General features: G+C 41.7%; 1 protein-coding gene and 1 pseudogene across 2 annotated transcripts in view; both read left to right on the top strand.

Moving 5' to 3' along the window:
- Positions 1-25524, top strand: part of AK8 (adenylate kinase 8) — a 2747949-nt gene that overhangs the window by 394466 nt on the left and 2327959 nt on the right. For both annotated transcript variants that reach the window (XM_044058631.1, XM_044058632.1), the window contains exon 4: positions 17958-18071. In XM_044058631.1, the coding sequence (XP_043914566.1) occupies positions 17958-18071 (114 nt within the window). The remainder of the gene's footprint in view (positions 1-17957; positions 18072-25524) is intronic.
- Positions 7890-8394, top strand: LOC122790931 (annotated as a pseudogene).

Below are 25524 nucleotides of genomic sequence, written 5' to 3'. Positions count from 1 at the left end.
TACCATCTCTTTTCTTAGGTTTACTAAACATTTTTTGTTTGATATGATTGATTTTCTAGATGTACAGATTATGAAGACATCTTCAACCTGTCAAAGGAATAATCTTTTACATCAGACCAATATGCATCCTGGTTACATTTATCGTAATGTAGTCATAGGTCTGGCTTATAGGATTTCTTGGCTCCATACTGATAAGTCTTTTCAACAAGTGGTAATTCTATTACATGGTGATTTTAAGGGTTCCCTGTTCTGGCATTGTTTCTATGGTCCCAGTGAAAACTGTCACAAAAAAAAAAAAAACTGCCGTTTACCGTTTTTGACAAAGTAAATCAAGACGTTTCAGTGAAAATGAAGCATTTTTTGAAGTATTGTGGGTTCTCCATTATCATCTTTCTACTTGTATTAATGGTATCTTTCTGATTTTAACCAATTATCTACAAGGACCATCTATTTAAACTGGTATTTTGTGTGATTCACTGTTCTGATGAAGTCAACTGTGGACTGACGAAAGCGCTAAACTTTTTAATAAATTGCCTATATAAAACTTTTCGTTCTAATGATGGAGAACTATTTTCTTTTTCACTTATTTCTGGAGTACATCTCGCTCAGGTGCTTATTTTTTTGGTGTATGCAGATTGTACAAGTTCTTGTTTGGTGCACTTGGCCCGATGCAAAGATTGCTCCTGTTTCTATATTTGAAAGACTTCTTGCACTCTAAAGGAAAATATTTTAGAGCATATAGGCTACATTCATAATAAGAATCCTACTAGTGCACTTCATAAGCATATACAGGAATTTAAAGGACATAGTTTTAGTTTTTTCTTTATTCAGCTGATTTTGTTAGATTTGGGAGATGGTGATGTTGATAATAAAGTGGAGTTATTTGAGACAAAATGGATTATTTACTTTTCTGCACACAGAGCCCCAGGCTTGAATGGTTATATACCTTTAAAGCCAGGGCTTAAGGTTTGTGTGCTTTTTCATTAAATTTAATTGGTTAAATAGTTGTATATTGGGTATACTATTTAAGTGGTAAATGTTTTAATTCTTTGCATGGCCTGAAGAAGTGCAGAGTCCTTGCAGAAAAGCGCTTATTACTTTTTAATAAACATATCTACTCTGGCTGTGTTTGGTTGCCTTTCTGCTTTTTTTCTTAGAAACTTCAAATTCATCTCTGGTTTAGAACCCCTGTCACTCATTGAAAGGAGCAACAGGTAAATATTCCACTCATCTCTGGGTTATTCATACATAAAATATAAGAGCTAAAAACTTAAGGGGGATGTATGGCTAGGCCTCTAAAGATCCTCATGGATCAGTAGCTGAGTGAGTACCTATGAACCTATGACCCTATAATAAATGGCCCTTGCCACCAGAGCAGGCTATTAAAGTGCCTCAGCCACAGATGGGTGAGACTGCGGTGGCCATTTTGGTTCCTCAGACCGTTCAATTTTTCTTTGGCTCGCTGTAGTATAGTCCTTACAGCCACCATGGACTAGGGTTAGACATGTTCTCTGTGGCTGTTGGAGTACCCTTCATGGGCAAGGGAGAAGCACACTTGTTGGCCCTGGGAGATGGAGTAGGGAATTCCTCTCTGCGTAGCCGAAATGGACTCCTGTTACTTAGGAGTATGGATTAAAAAGGATTCTGTTATGGCAGCTAGGGATATGCGGGAAGAGACTAAAGAGACGATATTACAAAAACTGAGAAATTGGAATCTCTGTTTTATGGATGTGGGTGGTAAAGGTACAAGCAGTGAAATGTTTTCAGTCCTTTTAGTTTTGTACACAGGTCAGGCACAGTTTTAGCAACCAGAAGATCAATTGTGGTTGGCAATTAATAGAATTTGAAGGATTTTTTTGGGAGAGGAAGAGGGCAAGATTCAAGTGAGGTAAGATGATCCTTCCAGTAGAACAAGGTGCTTTGGGGATCACCTGATTTGAAGGGGTATTTCAGAGCTACACAGTGTAGCTGCCATACATAGCACAAGCAGAAAGCTATAATTCAACGTGGAAAGGGATGATGAACTGGGGGGAAGCTCAAGAAATAAGGAGAGACTGGGATTTTGGATGCATATCCTCTAGAAGAATAGCAGCAACCAAACAGAATATCATTTATATTCATCAAATAGCAGAAAATATTGTAAGAACTAAGCCAATACTGGAATGTAAAAAGGAGATTCTGTCAATAGGAGCGACTAAAATAGGGGTACAGAGAACAGGCAAGAATTTACTGGAGAAAACTGATAAAGGAATATAGGTACTGGGAGCAAATAATTAGGGAGGGAAGGGTAATAGAATAGAAGAGGCCAAGATTTCATTTGAATGCCTGGCTAGAGACTGCCTTCTCTATCAAGGATTGATATCAGAGTATAGGTAAAGAGAAAGGAATAGAGGATCCTATGTAAAAGTCCAGCACTGATAGAGTTTTTAGTAGAATCTAGAACAGAAGCTACTGTTAAAACGGGATAATTAGTAGGGCATATAAAATATTTCATGCTAACTATATTAATCAATCAGAGAAAGTCAAAAAGGATTGAGAAGAGAGATTGGATAAGCAATTCACAAAGAAACAATGGGTGGATATAGGTATGGCTCCCACAAATGCAACAAAGTCTCGAAGATTTAGGATATATGCTTGGATGTTTTTGCATAGATATTTTATACTCCAAGCAAACTGCTAAGAATTTTTCATCTGGTAGAGTGCAAATATTAGAGGTGTAATGGGGAAGAAAGGCAATTGGGAACATTTTTTTTGGGAGTATAATAATTTGGCAGACTTTAAAAATCCCCCGCAGACTACTGTCAGAAATACTGGGTGAGCAAATTGGTGAAACTAAGGAAATTACTTTTTTGAGCTATGATACAAATTTTAATTGCTTATTGTTGAATTCTGCTGGCTGGCAAAAAAGCCTTTACTAGAAAATTGAAATTGAAGTGTAAGCCAACCATGCTAGAAGTCGTAAATATAGTAATAGAGATAAAATAATGGGAAGTAGGATCTTTGGAAAAGGATAGGGGCAAATTACATAGAAAAATGGAGATTGTGGGAACAGTACATGTAAAATAATGTTTTGGAGCAGAATGAGGTTTAAGGGAAGGCAGGAATTGAATGATCTATGTAATGTTTGACAGACAATGACTATACAGAAGATTATAAGTGATATATAATGTTTGCAACTGAAAATATGCCAGTATGGTTTATTTTCATTCATATAAATATATGATTGCCTGTGTCATAAGTCATAATTAAATAAAGGTGTTCCTTCGTTAAAAAAAAAAAAAAAAAAAGACAAGAACCAACACCCTTTCGGGGCTAATCCGTCTGGTTCTAAATTATTTGTGTGAGTTACTGTCCTCTGGCCTATCTTACTCCTCCATCAGGTTTCATTTGTTGGCTATTTCAGCATGTCTGCCCATGGCTCCTTCTCCTTCATCTTGTGTGAAAATGTTTTTGAAGAGGTGTTGCATACCAAGCCTGCTAGGAAACTGGTGGCGTCTCTGAGGTCTTAATTTTGTTTTGGAAAAACTACCTCTTGCTCCTTTTGAATCAGTTTATTAGTCTAACTTGAGGTTCTTAACATGTAAAACAGGATTACTGATTGCTCTGACCTCTGTAACAAGAGTATCTGAGTTGCAAGCACTTATGGTGAGTCAGCTTTCTTATTTTCCACAAAAATAGGGTTTCCTTGAGAAGTAATCCTTCAGTTATAACTAAAGTGATATCTGTTTACTTTGATCCAAGGTATTTATCTTCCTGTCTTCTTTCCAGAACCTAAAAAATTAGGGAGAAAAGATACGCCATAGCTTGGATATCTACATACAGAACTGATACTATCTTGACAGAACAAAATCCTTTAGAAACTCTAATCAGTTGTTTATGAATGGAAAAAGAAAGGACAACCTGTGTCAAATTATACTATTTCCAAAGGTTGTCTTACGCTATTACTTTTTGTTATACCAACTACAATGAGGCAGTTCCAGGTAGGGTCAAGGGTCATTCTTCCAGGGCCTTGGCTTCATCTGTGGTTTTTGGAAATGGTTAGATTCTGGACGTTTTCTAAAAGCAGCACATGGTCCTCTATACATACCTTTACAAAGCACTACAAACTAGATTCCTTTTTCAGGTCTAGGACAGTTTGCTAGGACCATTCTCCTGGGGCTTCTGGACCCTTCTCCTTCCACCTCCCAGTTATTTTCAGCTATGATAATCTACCCATATATATAAGGCTATTGCAACACTGAGGACAGTTGTGTAAGTAAACTTACTATAATAGTAGATGTCTGAATGATCACTTCTGCAGTAGCCTCTCCCTTCCTCTTTATTTGTGTATATTTTTGTTGCCGGGTTGAGGACTTATAACTTTAGTTTCTTAGCATTGTCCTTTTCAGTGCTGTAGCCTCCATCCCTCACTTGGCATGAAAACTCTGAAGGGTTTCTATCCCAAACCACTCTTGTACTTCAACTCAGCTTGAGCTGAATAATAGTCCGGGCATGTAGAGAGTGCCCTTGAACCCTTGGAAGCTGGAAAGCTGTTATATCCTGCGTAGGATATGTCCCATATAGCTGAGGCTACTGCAGCAGTGATTATTCGAAGATCCACTCTTATGGAAAGTTTACTTACACAACTGTACTTTGCCTTGTGTACAGGATAATGATATCTTTTAGAGTATGTTTTTGTCTACAGCCTCAACATGAGTTATAGGACTAGTGGCATGCTATGATTGATGTGATTTTGTGGAAATATTCTGCTTACTGATAGTAAGATGATGCAAGAGTTTACTTCCATATTTCTTAATTATTTACATCTCTCTCCGGTTGTACTATCAACTGGTAGAAACAGTGAACAGTTAGTAAGCATAAGGCAGTTGCTACACTGCCTTAGAACACCTAATGTGATCAGCTGTTCACAGGTGAAGTGAGTAAAGACTGTTGAACCATGTTGCCAGAGGGTGGAGGAGTGTAGTTCATCACAGTACTGAAGGGTTGGAGGGAGCCTATTATAGTACAACCTGATGGTTTATGGATGAAGTATTTAGTGTGATATTCTTAGGTTAAATGGTGGCTAATCTAGCAGAATTTAGTGAAAAGAAATAATTGTGTCTGCCAAGACATGGATAGAATGTATAGCAGCTCGACACAGCAGATGACCAAGCTGCATAAAGGTCTTTAAAAGGTTCTCACCAAAACCTTAACCAGACCAATCAGGGAAGTTCCAGACACACTGTCCAATCAGAGACCAGCAGAAATCAATGTCCCTCTGCAAGGCAGTACCTTTAATCCCAAGCTGGCTCTTAAGAAGCAATTCTTGGGTTTTCCAGTGACTGTTAATGTTTAGGAAGAGTAGGAATTAATGTTCCTCTGCGATTTCTCTCACCAGGAGCAAACAGAAGCACTAACTTAAAGCTGATTCTTGGGTTTTCCATTGACTGTTAATGTTTAGGAAGACTAGGAATTAATGTTCCTCTGCGATTTCTCTCACCAGGAGCAAACAGAAGCACTAACTTGAAGCTGATTCTTGAGAACTGGTTCCTGCACTCTCTCTCATCATAGATATTCTGGATTTTTAAAAGTAAGATAAAAAGGATTAATATTTGTATTACAGTGTGAAACAGAATAACTCAAGCTTTAACAATTTACAAGGATGGCCTTCCTTGTTTAATCTTTTAGTTCCTAGTAGTAGAATAAGATGAAATGAGACTGGGAGAAGCCTACAAAGTCAGATTTACTGTAGGAGCTGTCAACTCCTATGTCAGCAAAATAATTTCTTTCCAACTGACCCTAGGCAAGAACTTTTAAAACTCCATGAAAAAAAATTTGCAGAACAGAATTTTAAAATAAAACAAACTGTAACCGAGTGCAAGTAAGCAAAAAATCAAGAAATAATGGAAGTATACAAAACATAAATGAAGAGATCCAATCCAAAATACAATGCAGTTACAGCAGCAGTGGTCTCGGAGCACTTGCAGCTCCCAGTGATTAAGCCATTCTCTGTTCTGCTTACCCCCCCAAAATAAAAAAATCATACTCCTCACAGCTCCTTTCACAAGTTAGCTAGATTTAATCCCTTTGCAGTCAATGAATGGGAAAGGTTTTTTTCTAACTAACCCTAGCCAGATTTTAAAACTTCTAGAAAAATAAGTAAGATAAAACAAAAATTTTAAATAAAACAAACTGTAATCGAGTTTGAGCAAAAATCAAGAAATGATGGAAGTATCCAAACCTTAAATGAAAACATCCAAGTTAAAATCCAATGCAGTTTCACAGCAGCAGTAGTTTGAGAGCACTTACAGATCCCACTGATTAAACCCTTTCATGCTCTGCTTCCTCTAAATAAGAAATCCTGCTTTCAGTTCCTCTCACAAATTAGTTAGATTTAATTCCTCTGCAATCAATGAAAGTAAAATGATTTAAGTAAAACCTAGTCAAGAACTTTTGAAACTCAAAAAAAATGAAGATAAAGTAAAATGTAATAGAATAAGATCAAAATTACAGTGGCAGTATCCAAGCCTTATATGAAGAAATCCAAACTAAAATCCCCAAATCCAGTGCAGCAGTATTTATAGCTCCCAATAATTAAACCCTAAAGCTAAAGAAATTCTTCTGCAAAGTAGCTCACAAAGTTAGGCAGTGGATGCCATCTCATTCAGTTGGTCAGGTCTGCTTCTGTATTCTTTTCCTCTGATTCCCCTACTTGTCAGGGTGATTTAGAAAATAAAGAAGGAGCCAGAGATGCACCTTCTTGGCATAGGAAGCATTGTTTCTGTCTTTTAGTATAGATGGCAAGGGAGAAATCATTCAGTCTTTTTCGGCATGTGAATCTCTTGATTCTGCTCAAGAGATCTTTGATACACCCAACCCTGAGGATATTCAGCTTCACAGCATGGATGCTTGACGCTGCTACTTTTTAGAGAGTGTAATTAACATCATATGGAAAGATAAGAAGCCTGTAACAAGGACATCTTGCCTAGCTAAAAGGTAGACGTTTCTTCTATGGTGCCAAAGGAGAAGTCAGGATCTGTTTTCAGCCTCAGTGTCCTTGATTCCGCAGTACATGTCAAATTTGTACAAGTCAGGACTGCACTCTATAGTATTTTCATTTTGCATGCATATCGACCTCCTGCTCACTTCTCTGTTACCAGTTAAACAATTCCTGAGGAAGGTGTTACATTTGAGACCAGCTAAAAGGGACTTTTCTTCATCAGATTGGACTTTTGTTTCTTAGAAAGCTGACTAGTGCCCCTTTTTAAGCAGCATCTACTGCACCACTCAAGTATTTGACTTGGAAACCAAGCTCTACTGCTTGGGATCATGTCCGCTGGATGAACTGCTGAAGTGCGGGCAGGAGCGGCCCAAGATCAACTGGTGCCCTAGGCAAAAGGGCTCCACGGTGCCCCCTACCACACCACCTGGTGCCCCAATCCTAGTATACCTACACCAGATAAATACTGGAAAAGCGCCCCTGCTAGAATGGCGCCCTAGGCGGCCGCCTAGTTGGCCTATGCCTAAGGCCGGCAATGAGTGCGGGTTCCATGTGCAAGGAGCTGTTCCTTATTGTTCACAAGCAGAAGGCCATAATATGAATTAACCTTTCCTTTATGCCTAAAATAGTCATTAACAATTATTTTAAAACAATCTTTCAGTTGCAGCCTTTTCCATAAATTCACAAACCATAGCAGGAGGGATTTTGCATTCATTGGACATGCATAGCAGCACATGTATTGTCGAGACAGAATAACAAACATACGAGTTTTAGATCAACTCTGAATCTTTTGCATCTAGAGGGGAAAGGAAGCCAGTTTCCATGCAGATATCTGTAAATAGCTAGGACTGTGCATATACACGAACAATACAGTTGTGAAGAACTTGCATTTCAACTCTTCTAGCACGCCATGGGAAAGAAACAGAATGGCAAGACCAAGAAGTATGAGGATACTGAGCTGGAAGAATTTGTTGTGGAGAGTCGTGAATGGAAAAGCTGAATACTAAAAGTAGAAAGGGTTTACAGATGCAGACAACGCATAGGAGCCAGAAAAGAATTTGGACTGTCCAGAGATGATTGACCCATTTTTCAACTCTCAAAAAGCTGGCAAGGAAAAACTGATGCTGCCAAACAAAATGATTTGTCTGATAGTGAGTCTGATGATGATAGAAGCAAGAAAAAGAAAAAAAGTGCCTGACAAGCCATGTGGGTTTGCTCGAGGTCTAGAGCCAGAACCTGTAATTGGTGCCACTGACGGCAGTGGTGTGTTAGTGTTCCTTATGAAATGGGAAGATTCAGATGAAGCTAACTTGGTATCAGCAAAAGAAGTGAATGTTAAATGTCCTCCGATTGTGATTGCTTTTTGTGAAGAAAGATTAACTTGGCATTCCTGCTCTGAAGATGAAGCCCAATAAACTTACCATGGAGTAGTGGCTCATTATTGATATGGGAACTGTAAATGGTGTCAGAGTTCAGTCAAATCCCACTTTGAAAAGCTTCCATTTTCTGAAGTGGGAGTCCGTTTCATGTATTTATGACACAGAACAAAGTTTTTATCATGAGAGTACAAGTAAAAGTTAGGCTTCCTGTCTCTTGTTGCAAACATTCAGTCGTGTCCTAAGCTGTGTATTCTAGCTGCTGCTTTCTTGGTTTCTGTATCTTATGTGCATGTATCAGTAGAATTAACTGTTCAAAAAATGTGTTTACAGTCACTTTTTATTGGGGGGGGGGCCTAAAAAAATTGTGGTATTGCTTACTTTGTTTTGTTCGTTCGGTGTCATGTGGTATTTTTAATTAAAAATATAATTTTTATCCCTGAGCATCACTGGAATCTGTTTACACCTCTGCAGTGCCTATTTTCCTCTGCACAGCACATATACATTTGTTATCAGTCATAACAAGAAACGTGAATGCTATGTCCGGTCACATATTACCAAGAGGTGCAGCCACTGCAATAATTGTTTCAATAGCATTCAAAATGTAAGCTATACTAGAGGCAGCATCTTCATCCTCATTCCACGTGTTTCCAAACCCCTACAAACTGGCCATCATATCTACAAGTAGACCAGGAGTAGCTATTGCTATTTTGCAGGGCTTTCTGCAACCTACTACAGGAAAAGAACCTGCACCCAGCTCCGTAGCTCTGGGATTCTTCATATTTGTTATTATTCCTGCAGCGGTGATCCACACAATGAACATTATACAGTCACAAAGAAGGAATTCTTCATATGCGTTATTACTGCAGCAGTGATCCATACAATGAATATTTTACAGTCACAAAGAAGGGATTCTTCATATGCGTTATTATTACTGCAGCAGTGATCCATACAATGAACAGTATACGGTGAAGGGATTCTTCATATGCGTTATTATTAGTGCAGCAGTGATCCATACAATGAACAGTATACGGTCACAAAGAAGGGATTCTTCATATGTGTTGTTGTTACTGCAGCAGTGATCCATACAATGAATGTTTTACAGTCACAAAGAAGGGATTCTTCATATGTGTTATTGTTACTGCAGCAGTGAATCCATACAATGAACGTTTTACAGTCACAAAGAAGGGATTCTTCATATGCGTTATTATTACTGCAGCAGTGATCCGTGCAATGAACATTTTATAGTCACAAAGAAGGGATTCTTCATGTGCGTTATTATTACTGCAGCAGTGCTCCATACAATGAATGTTACACAGTCACAAAGAAGGGATTCTTCATATGCGTTATTATTAGTGCAGCAGTGATCCATACAATGAACATTATACAGTCATAAAGAAGGGATTCTTCATATGCATTATTATTACTGCAGCAGTGATCCTTACAGTGAACATTATACAAAAACAAATAGGGATTATTCATATGCATTATTATTACTGCAGCAGTGATCCATACAGTGAACAGTATACAGTTACAAAGAAGGGATTCTTCATATGCGTTAGTACTGCAGTAGTGATCCATATGATAAACATTATATGATCACAAAGAAGGGATTCTTCATATGCGTTAGTACTGCAGTAGTGATCCATATGATAAACATTATATGATCACAAAGAAGGGATTCTTCATATGCGTTAGTACTGCAGTAGTGATCCATATGATAAACATTATATGATCACAAAGAAGGGATTCTTCATATGCGTTATTATTGCTGCAGCAGTGATCCATACAATGAACATTTTACAGTCACAAAGAAGGGATTCTTCATATGCGTTAATGTTAAGTTGTCATTCTCGCCTTCATTCTTGCTGGATGGGTTCGGAGCTGAACCTCGGCTCCGACTCGGCCTATACTATAGCTCGAGAGCTATTTTTACCGGCTCGAGGCAGCCATATATTCCACAATACCATGCGCTAACTCCCCAGATCTCGTTTGCTGCTTCGCTACGAGGTAGTCTATTTTTACCGGCTCTGGTCAGTAAGTGATTTTTTCATATATATATATATTCAGTCTCAGTAGTTTTTTTCCAGTTACTTACCTTTTTTTTAGGTCCCTTCTAACTGCCTTACCCTTTCGTTAGCCCTTTTTCCCCTTCTTTAGTTAGTTTTTTATCTTGGGCCTGCGGGCTTTTCTTTAGTTTTCCCCCACCCCTTTCAGTGTGTGTTTTTAGTCACTTCCCTTTAACTTAAATAAGTGTGTGTGTGGACTGACTGTGTTCCTTTCCTTTTTTGTCAGGATGTCAAAGGACCCTAAGGTTTCGGGACTCAAGAAGTGTGACTCGTGCTGTCAGAAAAGGTCTCTGACAGACTGTCACACTTCTTGTGTCTATTGCTTGGGGCCTTTACACCTGCAGGACTCTTGTTCCGTTTGTCACGGATTTAGTTCAAGAGTCCTGCAGGAAAGGCGCAACAAGCTCATCCTAAGGGGCTTGTTAAAGCCTGATGACTCCCCATCCAAGTCTGGCTCGGGGAAGTCGTCAAAAACCGCCAAACCCTCGGCTCCAGTTTCTGAGCCGAGGGATGGCGTTATCGAGATGGCTCCGACCTCGGTTCCGTCTGGCTCCGAGGCGAGCAAAGTGGTTTCCGCTCCGAAACCATCATCAGAGCCGACCCCAGCGTGCAAGCGCTCTTGGTCCACTTTGCTAGAGTCCATTAGATCAGCTCCGAGGTCCCCTCTCCTATCGGAGCGGAGTCATAGGACTCATTCATCGAGGTCATCCAGGCTCTCCGATCACGACATCGAGAGGGTGGTCAGTAGACTCATAAAATCTCAGGTGCTGGCCCAAATGCTCCAGAGCCCATCTCACCAGACTGTGGCTCCTTCGGTACAGCTATCCATTCCTCCTCCGACTCATCTCTCGAGTTCGGAGCCGGAGCTTGTCTGAACCGTGACCTTGCCCGTGTCGGAGCCGATACTTCCTCCTTCGGCTCCGGTGTCGTCGGCTCCGACCTCTTCATTGGTTCCATCTGTGGAGAGGTCCGGGCGCCGAGACTCCATTGTCTGCTCCGAGGGGGCGAGTGGCATCGGACCCTTGTCCGACCCCGCTCTCCCTCTCGGAGCTTCAGCTCTGGTTAGTTCGGCCCCGACATCATTCTCGGAGCCTTCTCTGTCGGTTCCGGGGGCGGTTCCAGTCTCTTCGGAGCCGGGGCTACCTTTGGTATCTGATAAGGGAGCCTTCGAGGTGATGAGGAGTGCGCTGGACCCAGTGTCCACTCCAAGGTTAAGTTCTGCGGCTCCTCCCTCTGTAGTGCCTGTTATGGTCTCTGGCCATCCTCCTTCACCTGACAGCAGAGATCCAAAGCGTAGGGTACCCTCCTTGGGTGTCTTCTCCTCTTCCGAGGGCTCCCCTGAAGTTTCAGGGGAACCCCCTAGGAAAAGAAAGTGCAAGAGGAAGCACATAGACTCCCCGAGTCTGTCATGTCGGACACCAACTTGGATGAGTCGGAAGGTTCCCCCAGATCCCCCTCTGAGGATGTCTCCTTTTCAGACATCCTGGAGATCCTAAGACAGAGGGGAAATTGGTCCACTCTCAAACCTTCCGAGGACGAGTCGGTTTACCTTGACGCCTCTGGATCTCACCCTTCCACCTCCTGGGTGTTTCCCCCTTTCGACCCACTAATGGAGGTAGTGGCTATAAAGGCGTGGGCAGCTCCTGATTCAATGGAACCTACCCCTAGGAGGCCTTCTAAATTTATTTCTGCACCAGATGACAAATCCTTTCTCACCAAAGGTGTTTCAGTTGATGCTATGGTGGTAGCAGCAGCCACTAAGAAGGAATTGGCTGATCCTTCTGTATCTGTTCATCCTCCTAACAAAGAGTCCAGGACCATGGACAGGTACGGCAAGTGGACCTTTGCTTCAGCGACCTTTTCTATGCGATTGCTGAACTATTTATGTCATTTCACCCGCCTTCAGAGAGACTTGCTCAAAGAGCTGGGTGAAACGGTACAGGATCCTTCTGCTGTGGGGTTTAAGGACAAAATAAACTCTCAGCTGGCTACCCTGAACTCCATTGTTAACTCCTCCATGCGGCTCATCTCTTATGCAGCCGATGGAGCGAGTAGGGCCGCTGGCACAGGCGTTGGGTTGAGACGTCACGCTTGGATGCGACTCTGTAACTTTGCCGATCCCTTCAAGGCGTCCTTCACCAACACCCCCTTTGACGGTTCGGAATTGTTTGGACCTCAGGTGAAGAATACCCTCACCAGATGCGAGCAAGATGGTAAGACTCTCTCTGCCGTGGGAGTCCGTTTTTCCACACCTTCTAGACCTTATCATAAGGGACAGAAGGGTGGAAAGATGTGGTTCCGCAAACCACAGGGAGTCGCGCCTGCCGCACGTGGTGAATTTACCCCTTGAGGCAGAGGGGGGAATAATAACAGATGCCGCCCCAGGGGCAAAGGGGGTCCACAGAACCAGGGTTCCAGGGAATCTTTCCCTGACCAACTCTTTCAGCATCCCTGAGAAGCTGCCCGACTGTCCGCCTTTGGAGACAGTCAGGGGAAGATTATCTCTGTACCCGGAAGCCTGGCAATCCCTCTCCCAAGACACATGGGTACAGAAGATCATATCCGAGGGTTACAAAATCCCTTTCACTTTCCCTCTGGTACAACCGCCAAAACCCCTACCCAGACGTACCACCCTCACAAAGGGGTCAGGCTCAGCTAGAAATAAAAAAGCTGTTAGAAAAAAGAGTCATCCAGGCAGTCCCAGCAGATCAGCTAGGATCCGGTATCTACTCCAGATTCTTTTTGGTACCAAAAAAGACAGGAGAATGGAGACCCATTTTGGACCTCAGCAGGTTAAACAACTCTGTACTAAAGACAAAATTTCGGATGGTAACACTGCAGTCCATTCTACCCTTTTTGGGCAGAGACAACTGGATGTGCTCATTAGACCTCCAGGACACGTACTACCATATAAAAATACACAGGCGCTCCAGGAGGTTTCTCCGCTTCCGGCTGGGAGTCAGTCATTTTCAATTCAGGGCCCTGCCCTTTGGTCTCACCACAGCCCCCCGGGTGTTCACCAAATGTTTGGCAGTGGTCACGGCTCACCTGAGACAGAAAGGATTCCAGGTGTTTCCATACTTAGACGACTGGCTCATTTCCGCTACCACCAAACAGGATCTCATATTGGCCAGGGATTACACTATTCAACTTTGCAACAGTCTGAGTATTTCTATAAATTTTGCAAAGCCCTCCTTGTCGCCTTGTCAATGTATAAACTTTATAGGCACCGTATTAAACACCACAGAAATGTCTGCAACATTACCACCTCAGAGAGTGACAGACATAAGGCGGAATGTTCAGCTCCTGTTTCAGCCCAACAGAGTCCAAGTCAAGCTAGTATTGAAAGTGTTGGGCCTCATGGCGGCAGCGATTCTTCTACTTCCATTAGCCCGCTTCCACATGAGGCTCCTTCAGTGGATGCTGTTTTCTCAGTGGTCCTTTCAACAGCTACCAATGACCCACAACATTTTGATAACCCCATCTTGCAAGAAACATCTCTCCTGGTGGATGGTTTCCCCTCATCTTTTTCAGGGCAGACCCTTTGTTCTCCCCCCTCCAGTTGCCACTGTCACAACGGATGCCTCCCTGATCGGGTGGGGGGGCATTATCACGGCAGGACAGTCCAGGGCACTTGGCAACAGTCAGAATGCCACCTGCACATAAATGTCCTGGAGATGAGGGTGGTGCTTTTGACGTTGCAAGCCCTTCAGTGCTCTCTTCCCACGGGGACTATAGCAATTCAAACGGACAATATGTCTGTGGTGTGGTACTTAAACAAGCAGGGCGGAATAAGGTCCTACCCCTCTGTTGAGAAGCACTCAGACTTTGGCAATGGGCGATTTCATCTCAACGGTTTCTGATAGCAACGCACATCCCCGGGAAGTCCAACGTCATAGCAGACAGATTGAGCAGAACTATCCTCATGCCTCACGAGTGGTCTCTAAATCAAGCGGTAGCGGATGGAATTTTTCGGAAGTGGGACCAGCCTTGCTGCGACCTTTTCGCAACTCCCCAAAACAGCAAGTGCCTCGACTTCTTCACACTTTCTCCTCTACCAGGCCAACCCCTCAGAGATGCTCTTGTTCACGTTTGGCCCCGGGGTCTTCTTTATGCCTTTCCTCCCTTTCCATTGATCCCGCAATTAATTCAGAAAGCAACTGCATTGAGATCCAAAATGATCCTCATTGCCCCGTTTTGGCCTCGACAAGTTTGGCTCTCGTTCCTGCACAAATACCTACTGGAACAGCCTTGGTATCTGGAACCCCTTCTGGATCTGTTGACCCACCTCACGGGCAAGCTGCATCAGTCTCTACATTCCATCAACCTCACAGCTTGGTTGCTCCACTTCCAGCCATAGCCAGGCTTCCCCTTATTTCTCCTCCTGTTCGTGATATCATTCTGGCTTCCCATAAGTCCAATACTAGGAAGACTTATGCGAGTAAATGGAAGTGTTTTTCACACTGGGCACAAACTAGATCCTTAGATCCTTTCCATGCACCTATTCATGAGGTTCTAGACTTTCTGGCAGAGCTTTTTCATTCAGGGTCATCATCGGCCACTATCAGGGTACAATTAGCGGCCATTGCTAATTTTCATGTTGGACTCTCAGAAGCAAATATTATGTCACTCAAACTCTGTAAAGCCTTTCTCAAGGGCATCTTTTTGCTCAAACCTCCAGTCAAAGATCCACACCCACAATAGGATTTGAATTTAGTTCTAACCTCACTAATTCTGCCCCCTTTTGAACCTGCAGCTTCTTGCTCCCTCAAACTTCTTTCTTGGAAAACGCTGTTTTTAGTACCTATAACATCTGCCAGAAGGGTATCGGAACTTCAAGCCTTGTCTGTCCGTCCTCCTTATTTGGTTTTTCATAAAGATAGGGTAACTCTCAGAACAAACCCTTCCTTCCTACCAAAAGTGTTATCGGAAGCAAATCTAAACCACTCCATTGATTTGCCTGTCTTTTTCCCAGACTATACCAACAGGGCTGAACAAAAATTACATTCATTAGATGTTCATCGCCAATTACGGTATTACCTAGACAGGACAAAACAATTCAGAAAGTCAGACCAGCTCTTTCTCTCTTATGCTGCAGGCAAGAAAGGGCTCCCGGTATCGAAGGTTACTCTTTCCAGATGGCTGACATCTATTATTACCTTGGTCTATGAGTTGAGACACAGGCAACTTCCCTCTAGGCCTAAGGCTCATTCAACCAGGGCACTATTAACTTCAACGGCGTTTCAAGCACGGTTACCACTAGATGCCATTTGTGCAGCAGCTACATGGATGTCCAAACATACCTTTATTGCCCATTGCAAGCTTGATTTAGCCTCCAGAAATAGAGCTGATTTTGGTTCCACTGTACTCAGGAGTCTGTTCCATTGAGCCACCCAGGACTAAGATGCTAGGGACGCTGTCCCATCCAGCAAGAATGAAGGTGAGAATGGCAACTTAACATTAAGAAGTTATGTCTTACCATAACGTTCCATGTTAGTTGTCTTCTTCTCGCCTTCTTTCTTGCGTCCCTCCCACCTGCCCCCTAGCCTGGATAGACTCGAGGTTTTGAGTCCTTCCATTTCTGGAGATACAGTATGTTGCATCTTTTTCCTTGTATCCTTAGTGTTACTAGCAGGTAATCTGTACTCGTGAAAGAGGATTATAATATTATTATTATAATATTATTATTTATACTATGTCTTAGCTTCCAAACGAGATCTGTGTAGTTAGTGCATGGTATTGTGGGATATAGGGCTGCCTCGAGCCGGTAAAAATAGCTCTCAAGCTATAGTATAGGTCGAGTCAGAGCCGAGGTTCGGCTCCGAACCCATCCAGCAAGAAAGAAGGTGAGAAGACAACTAACATGGAACGTTATGGTAAGACATAACTTCTTATTATTACTGCAGCAGTGATCCATACGATGAACATTATATGGTCAGAAAGAAACTTACCATGAATAGTACATGCTGAAGCAGATCACTGTTGCAGTAATACATCCCTCCCTCCTTCCTTTCTTTTCCCTTGAGGCATCCTAGGTTGTGTGTTAATACCTAGCCATTTTCCCTACTTAACGATATCTACATCTGCCCCTTTTGCAGGACCTTTAACCTCTTCAGCTCTGGATGGATTTAGGGTAGCCTAGATTACAATTGTCTGGGTGCACCATGGCAGGAATACCCCAAAGGTAAATCATGGTTAGACCTTCTCTGTAGAACAGAACCAAGCCTAGGAGTCAGATTATGTCTCTATCCTCTGCTTTGTATGCAAGAAGCAAATAAGGAAGGCAGAGCAGATGATACCTTTATACTGAGAATAAGTTGATTTCCTATGGATCTGGGTGCTCACCCAGAAGGGCACTAAGCTCTGGAAGTCACGCTGAACATAGGACCTTCCGTAGCAGAAGTACCATGATATCTGGCATGGCTTAGTGGTAAATTGTTTCATGTATGGTGTAAATGGTCCTGGGTTCTGGACTTGCAGAGGCTGTTTGTTTAGGCTTATAAATGCCGTAGGGCAGATAGCCTAGTATCAACCTATGAACCTATATACAGAGGCACAGTCAACTAATCTAAAAGGGTGGCGAAAGTCAAACACACTCTGGCTAGGCTTATAAATGCCCTAGGGCAGATAGCCTAGTATAAACCTATGAACCTATATTACTACTGCAGCAATGACCCTAGCCAAATCTCTACTATTATGGTAAGCTCACTACGTAAATGTACTTTGCCGACACCTTGGCAAGCGTTGCTGCTATTGTACAATGACATTGCTGAAAAAAGAAAATTCTTTGTTTTCCATAATGCCATTGTATGCAGGAGCTTCTTTCCTGTATCTTCTCTTCTCCTGTCTAGGGGGTTGAATTTGTGATGTAGTGTGAGTGTCCGTCATGCATATGTGGACATTTGCTTGGTGTGGAGGGCCATTTAGTTCTACTTTTTTTAATGATACTCAGGCATATGTATGCATTAGCTGATTACAGTGGGATGTACGCTCATTCTTGGCTTGCTCAGTTTATCATTCTGCTTTATGAGCAGTGCTGTGTGTGTGTGTGTGTGTGTGTGTGTGTGTGTGTGTGTGTGTGTGTGTCTGTATGTGTCTGTGTGTTTTTTTGAGGGTGTATTTTTTATTTCCTCTGTAGGTCTTTGAATTAAATTTCTCCTTTTGGCTGCATGGAGAATAGAGAGACAGCAACTTTTAGTTTTACTAGATACAGCCACAGGGATTTCTGTCTTTTCATTTTGTTTTGCGGCTGGACTTTTTTTTTTTTTGTGGGTCAGTTTATTATTGGTACAGTGATTCTTCTATCCAATCAGCATGCACATTTTAGAATGCTAATTAGTTTTTATTGTGTAATTATACTTATGTTTTGTTTGTCCTTTGATGCTGTTTATGTTGTGATAGGAGTATAGTCATCGGTAATATACTGATGAAGGAGTTTAAAAAAATGAGTGGTTATAAATCATTTATGTAGCACAAGCTTGGATATGCATTTGCTTATTTTATATTGTCTATATCTGATCTTTCTTTATCTAGGCAAAAATGTTGTGCGATCAAATCAATGCTGTACTTCTAAAACCAGAAGACTTCTTTTTGGATGATGTTTCAGAAAGAGTGAAGGAAGCACTTTCATATAAAATGTCAAACAAGGTATGTTTCTAGGATTAACATTAGAAAAAATGTGTGATGATACCATACATAAGTACAGAGAAATCTAACACTGGAGCTGTTGCCTGCTGTTTGTGCCTTTTAAACTTCTGTGTAAGGGGAAACTGTAAAAGCTGCAAGCCTTTGAGTGGTAGCTATAATCCTATGATTTTGTCATTGAGCCTTCAGTTCAGTATTTTGATGCCAGTACATAATTCAAAGTAATATCAAAATGTCAGTCTGCTTACTGTTTTTTCATTCAGATTTCAGTGACTTCAGCTTGATGCATGTCTTCAGCTTCCTATCACACATTCTTCATCTGTCTTTTTTTTTCTTCAGCTTTATTATGTATATTTTATTACATTGATTAGTAACATACACACCACAGCCAAGTACAGTTTGTAAGACAAAAATGAATGTTTAAAATCTTCTTGTTAAGTAGTGCATAAATGTCTGTGTACTTTTTGCTTTCCGTAATTGGGATGTAGAGTTCATGCTTAAAGAACAGTTTGTGAAAATAGATTTTCACACTTGATTGAATTTTGTCTGTAAGAGTTCCTGTTTTGGGGGGACTCTTCCTTTCTATAGGGTGCAGTAACCTTAGAATTGGTTATAAGTAAGTTTGTAGATGCAGAAGGCATATGCTTGTACATTGGTGTCTTTGTTCCCCATTATATATGTTGTCTAGTGTCACTCTGAATGTTTGTGCATTAATTTCATTCAAATTAAATGCTCAGAACAGTTTCACATCACTTACCCAAATCCTCCTAGTACAGGCAGTTTTGTAGAGAGCTAAGTTTGCTTTTTCTTAATTCCACATTTTTCTCTTTTATACTTTCATTTTATCCCACTCCCTGGCTATATTTTCTGAAGAAATTTCTGTCTTCCTTAATAACCCTCACTACCCATTCCTTAAATTCCTCTCTGTTTAACAGATAGGTATGAAAGTTCAAGTCTCATGTTTATTTCATTATCTGCATTTTTATTGTAGTTATTTTTGGAATGTGATCTGAAGTAGTCATGGGATGCATATCAAAACTTATATGCACATGTTCGTGTGAAATATAATTTCTGTGTAGCCTAGCCCAGCTTTTGTACCTTGGAGAATATGTAAATTCTTTCTGAGATCATACTACTACTTTCACGTGTTCCATACCAAACATTTTCATAAATTTCTTCAAAAAGTGCCCTTTTGTTATATTTTCCTTTCTAAGCCCAACAGATAAATCATCACTGTTACAAATCAAATTCCAGTGCCCACCTAAAAGTAACATTCCCTGCTGAAAGCTGATTATTTCTCCCAGAATTTGCTTAAGCTCCATTACAGCAGTTTTAAGTGGAATATAAAATGCCAGTATGATCCTCCTCCCTCTTGCAATTAATATAAATACCTGTCTTTCCCTTTGGCCTAGGTATTTCGCTGAATAACCATCCTGAAATCATTCTTTATCAAATTTGCATACTCATTTCTTTCCAAATGTGTTTTTTGTAGCATAGCTATTCGCACTCTGCATTTCTTGATATGATTCACTACTCTTTCTTTTTTGTATATATATATCTGTGAGACCATTCACATTCAAAGATAATATGGAAAGTGTTGTGATTATGATAGGAAGTTATTATTTCCACCTGTTATGTGTAATATGCTTTTGTGTTATATGCATGCACTAATGTTTGGCAGGTTGATTTTTATACAGTTGTTTCTTGTTATATCCGTTAGAACTTTTGTCACATCTTACAAAACTTCTTGTTTTAATGAAACCCTCAAAAAAAAAAACACAACCCAGAACACTTAACTGTTTACATCTTCAAATAGTGAAGTTTAACCCTACTAACAGGAACATTTGTCTCAGATTGACAGGTATACTCAAAGGCTTTATTTGACCTATAATGAAGGTCATCTATGCTAAGAGACATGGTACAGCCTGTGCTTCTGCTTTCACTAAGCGCTGTTGTTTTTGTCTTGCCTTTATTCCTCTGCCAGATATAGAAAACAGCTTGAATGCTTTCAAAAAACATATTTTTAGACACTGAAAGAAAGAAAGAAAGAAGTATTCTGTTTTATTGCCCCCTTATCAGATTATCACCATAGAAACACAAGAACCAGATACACAGTTGCCTTTAGCTACAAGTTTCTCTCATGGCATTATGAATATTTATTTGCTAAATTAAAACATTTCATTATATTCCATGTCCTTTTATTTACTTGCTTCTGCTTAAAACTTGTTATATCAAACCAAAGACCTTATTCCAGTCATTCCCGTATGCAAAAGTAAGAAAAAGCATATACATTTAACTTGTATCATACTCATACTGGGGACAAAGGAGAGCTTAAATACAAAGAGCTCAAATGGCAGATTCTGCTCAATGCATATAACAGCCCTGGTCATAATAGTGGGGTGAATTATAAAACTGTTTTATGTAGAAAAGCAAAATATAATAAATGCAAGTAGAATTGCAGTTTTTATAAGTGTCTTATAGTAGTATTTTTAGTTTGTTATTTGTATAAAATACATTAATTGGTTAATTGAATAGTAATTTTTTGTCACTCAAGGGTATTTAAGTGTTTGCCATTGGGATTATGGGTGTTTCTGATGAAGGCCATTTTCATGGCCGAAAGCGCTTAAGCCTGTATTTGTGTCAATAAAAGGAAGTTTTCTTTGGGATTCACCACCTGGCAGCTTTTGGAATTTATTGCAACATCTTGCAAGCGTTTTTTTATATAATCATACTTTTACAACTTGTTTGTCACCTCAGCAGACTAAGATTACAGCCAGTTATCTTAAACATGGTTTTGTCAAGCTTTCTTCTCTCTTTTTTTTTTTTTTTGCACTGCAATGTCTACATTTATTAAAACTAAACAAAAAGAAAGAAGAAGGACATAAAAAGGCCACCTGTTTACTTTAGTATCCCTATAACACACACAAATATCTGAAAATGCTATACTGCATAACATGCGGTATATAGGTCATGTTTTATAAAAATACTGTTAAAAACAAACATTGTTTTACTTATAGTTATCTCTTTCCCTCCTCTCTTCTGTATGTTCTTCAAAACATTAATAACATGAAGTAGGACATATACTTCGGAGTCGCCTAGAAGTTTAACAAAGTCAAAAAAAGTCCAGTATTTCCAGGTATTCTTGTTCTGCCATATTTCACAAATGTGATTGATAGGGTTAAGGACTGTGTTATGGCAGCCCAAGGATATGTGGGAAGAGACTAAACAAAAGGTAATACAAAAACTGAGAAAATGGAAGCTATTTCCTAAGGTTATTGAAAGCAAGATACAAGCAGTTAAAATTATGTTAGTCCCTTTAGTTTTATACACAGATCAGACATATTTTTATCAACCAGAGAAGTTATGGATAGTAATTAACAAAGAGTTGAAGGATTTTATCTGGGATGGAAAAGGGAAGAATAAGTTGATTCTTCTAATAGAACAAGGAGGTTTAGAATTACCCGATTTGAAGGGATATTTAGAGCTACTCTTAAGGCTGTTATACGTAACATAAGCAGAAAGCTACAATTCAGAGTAGAAAAGGATGGTGATGAAGCAGGCGGGTAATTCAAGAAATAAGTAAAGGGGGACTTTTGGACACAAATCCTTAAGGAGAACAACAAAAGTCATGCAGAAATTATATTTATAAAGTAGTAGAAAGTATGCAAAGAATTAAGCCAACACAGGAATGGTAAAAGGAGATTCTGCTAATAAGGATGACTGCAATTAGGGATACAGAGAAGAGGCAAGAGTGGGCTGGCACTTACTGGAGGAAGCTGGTAAAGGTACCAAAATACTGGGAGCAAATAACTAGAGGGGGAAATGTAATAGAATGGAAGAGGCCAGGAAGGCGTTTGGATTGTAGGCTTGAGATTACTTTCCCTATCAGGGATTGATATCAGAGTATAAGCAAAGAGAAAGGGATAAGGAAATCCTAAAATGAAACACCTGTAGCGGATGTGGTTTTTAGTTGAATCTAGAATAGAAGCTACTGTTAAAAATGGATGATTAGTAAGGCATATAGAATACTGCATGACCATTGTAGGAATCCAGTAGAGGATGTTAGAAAAGATTGGTAAGAGAGATTAGATAATTGATTCACAAAGAAACAATGGGAGGACATGTGTATGTCTCCCAAATATGCAACAAAATCTAAAAGATTTAGGATTTGTACCTGGTAGTGTTTGCATAGGTACTTTTATGCTCCCAAACAAAATCCAAATAATTTTTCCTCAGGTAGATGGTGAGTATACTGTGCCAAAAATACTGGGCGATCAAATGAGTGTTACTAAGGAAATTATTTCTTTTGTCCTGGAATACAAGATCTGAATTGCCTAGACTCCATTCCAGTGGCAAACTCCTGGTTAAATCCACCAAAGCTAACAACTCAGCTGGAGAATCTTTATTCTCTAACATCATTCCTAAAATATGGAATAAACTACTCATTTCCATCTGCACCATAGTACAATTTTTTTTTTAAACTATTTACTTAGAAAAATCCTGGCTTTGCTCTTGCTACCCACCTGACTAACTTTATATTCTCCTCTTTTTATACACACCCTCGGACTTTTTTTTAGATCTACACTTTACAGTGCTGTCTTATTATGCCTTCTTCCTTCCCTATATATAATTGCTCTATTACCTCAAATCATTTCAAGTGTTTCTCAAAAATATCATACTGTGCTTTCTAATATATATGCTAGTCTAGTTTGTATAATACCATATACACTTTGATGTACAAATTTTGTTAAAATTGCTATGGTGTCATCTCTTTCTGTTGTTTATATTTTGCCATGTGTAGTTTCATTGTTGATCTGTACTATGTAATTTTTTTGTGGTATAATGTTTGATCTGAAGTAGTTAACTTAATTTGATCAGCAACCTGTGGGTATCGGATCCAACGCGGATCTGAGTCGGCAGCTTTCCAAGTTAGAGATCCGAGCTCCAAACTCCTCCCCCTTACCCATAATACCCTGCTACCTCCCTCCAGTCCTCAGATCTTGTTTGCCGCGGCTTCTAGAAGCATGAGTGACGAGCTCCTGGCGATTTTGTGAGTTGTTGAATAAGGTTTTTTGCTGTATTTTCAGATAAAATTGCGTGTGTGTGTGTGTGTGTGTGTGTGTGTGTGTGTGCGTGTGTGTGCGTGTGTGTGTGTGTGCGTGTGTGTATTAGTTAACCCTTAGTCTATTTAGCTTAATATCGGTTAAGTAGTCGGTTAGTCTTAGCTTTTTTCCCTTCCCCTTATCTGTGTGTGAGTGAGTTATGGCCGAAGGCCCTAAGGCCATTTTTTCTAAGTGCTCTGAGTGTGGCCATAAGCTGTCCCCAGCCGATGGCCACACTCAGTGCGTTCTTTGCCTGGGGGTGGCACACTTATCTTCAGGCTGCCAGATTTGTGCCGCCTTTAACCCCTGGGCTTTGATGGACAGGAGGACCAAGTTAATCCTAGCGGGCCTTTTGCCTGTGGATTCTTCCTCTTCCTCCTCTTCCTCAGTGGCACCAGCCACGGCTGCGACTTTTCAGCCAACGGTTCCTGCTCCCCTGGCCAGGACTCAAACTCCCACTGTGTCCCAGGGAGAGAGGGACCCCAGAAAGAAAGAGAGGAGGAATAGAGAGAAAGAGAAAGAGAGAGACAAGGACAGGGAGAGGCATAGGAGCCACAAGCGGTGGGCCGATTCTTCCCCCTTGGCTCCGCCGGCTAAACAGCTCTGTTCTCCCTTGAAGGTCTCCGGGTCTTCCCCCTCTCAGCTCCATTCTCCACGTTTCTCTCTGGAGCCGGAGGAGGAGACCCAGCCACCTTCAAGGTCGTCAAGGCGGCCTTCCCGGCCAGCCTTGGTGGCTTCTTCTAGATCAACAAGAAGCCTTTCTGATGCGGACATGAACCGGATGATGCATCGCTTTCTTCAGGCCCAGATGCAGATGGGAGTGATCTTGCCCCCCCCCTCTCCAGGGGGAGCTCAGCCCCCTTCTTTGCCCCCATTGCTCCTTCTTCGATCCATTATCGGGTTTTGGAGCCATCTGATCCGGGTAGCCTCGGAGCCGGGGAGTCGGCACCGATAGTAATCGCTAGCTGGCCTTACCCTCGAGTTTATCGGGTCCTTTTTCGGATCCGAGCTCTCGGGGCCGTGAGCCGATCCTTGGATCTGGAGGGGTGAGTGTGTCTTCTGCTCTGATGCGGTCGGAGCACACTTCTCCTTCGGGTCCGATCGCTTCGGTTCTGGTGCCGATCCACACGTCAGACCCTAGGGGACTGCTCTCGGATCCCAGGGAGAGCAGTTCACCTTCAGCCTTCGACGTCGTGGAGAGGGTCCTCTCGAGAGATTTGAGGCCCCAGGCTCGTGCTATGGATCCACCCACCGTTCCCTCAGAGATGGGCCTGTCTTCCATCATCCGGCCCCAGGGACAGCCTGCGTCTGCATCCCAGATGGTTCCTCTAGAGGAACAGGACCTGGTTGGTGAGCCCTCCTCGGACAGCCCTCCCGAGGAGGTTCCTCACAAACGCAAGTGTAAAAGGAGGCACTTGGACTTCCTCGAGTCCCTCACAGAAGGCACTGACTTGGAGGAAGGGGAAGGTTCCCCCAGATCACCCCCCCCCCCAAGGACATCTCCTTTGGAGACATTATGGAGATGCTGCGCATTAGAGGGGGGTGGTCAGCCCAAAAACCTTCCGTGGATGAGTCTGTGTTTCTGGAGGCATTTGACGCAGGCCCGTCTACCAATTGGGTGTCCCCTCCGGCCGACGACCCCCTGGTAGATTTTATAACTACCAGGGCATGGAAGGAGCCGGACACTGTAGAGCCGATCCCCAGGAGACCAGATAAGATCCTTAGTCCCCCGACAGACAGGACAGTGTGGAGTAAGGTTTCCCCAGTAGATGCCATGGTAGTGGCGGCTGCCACCAAGAAGGAACTGGCACAGGATAGTTCTTCGGTCCATCCTCCCGACAAGGAGTCTCGGACAATGGACCGCATTGGAAAGCGGATGTTTGCTTCAGCCACCTTCTCCATAAGGGCGCTGAACTACTTGGCACATGTGGTTAGGCTTCAGCAGGATCTAGTCAAAGAGTACGCTGGGTCACCCCCAGAGTCCATGTCGGCCGAGGGCAAACGAACCTTCTCGGCACGAATGGCCACTCTAAAATCAATATCCAACACATCTGTGCGGCTTCTCTCCCATGCCATGAAAGGGGCGGCTAGAGCCAGCGGAGCAGGCATCGCCTTACGGCGTCACACCTGGCTCCGTCTTTGCGATTTTGCGGAATCCTTCAAGGTGTCCTTCGCAAACGCTCCCTTTGACGGTTCTACGCTGTTTGACACGACTGTCCGTGATATGCTACTCCAGAGTGAGAAAGACGGGAAGATGTCTGTCGTCGGAATCCGCTTCTCGGCTCCTCAAAGGTCCTTTTCCAGGAACCAGAGAGGACAAAAAAAGATGTTGTTCCGGAAAGCTCAACAATCCC

Source organism: Protopterus annectens, chromosome 16.part0 (assembly GCF_019279795.1).
Source record: "Protopterus annectens isolate FY-2018-M chromosome 16.part0, PAN1.0, whole genome shotgun sequence".
Taxonomy (NCBI): domain Eukaryota; kingdom Metazoa; phylum Chordata; order Ceratodontiformes; family Protopteridae; genus Protopterus; species Protopterus annectens.
This window is presented reverse-complemented; position numbering and strand designations above follow the sequence as displayed.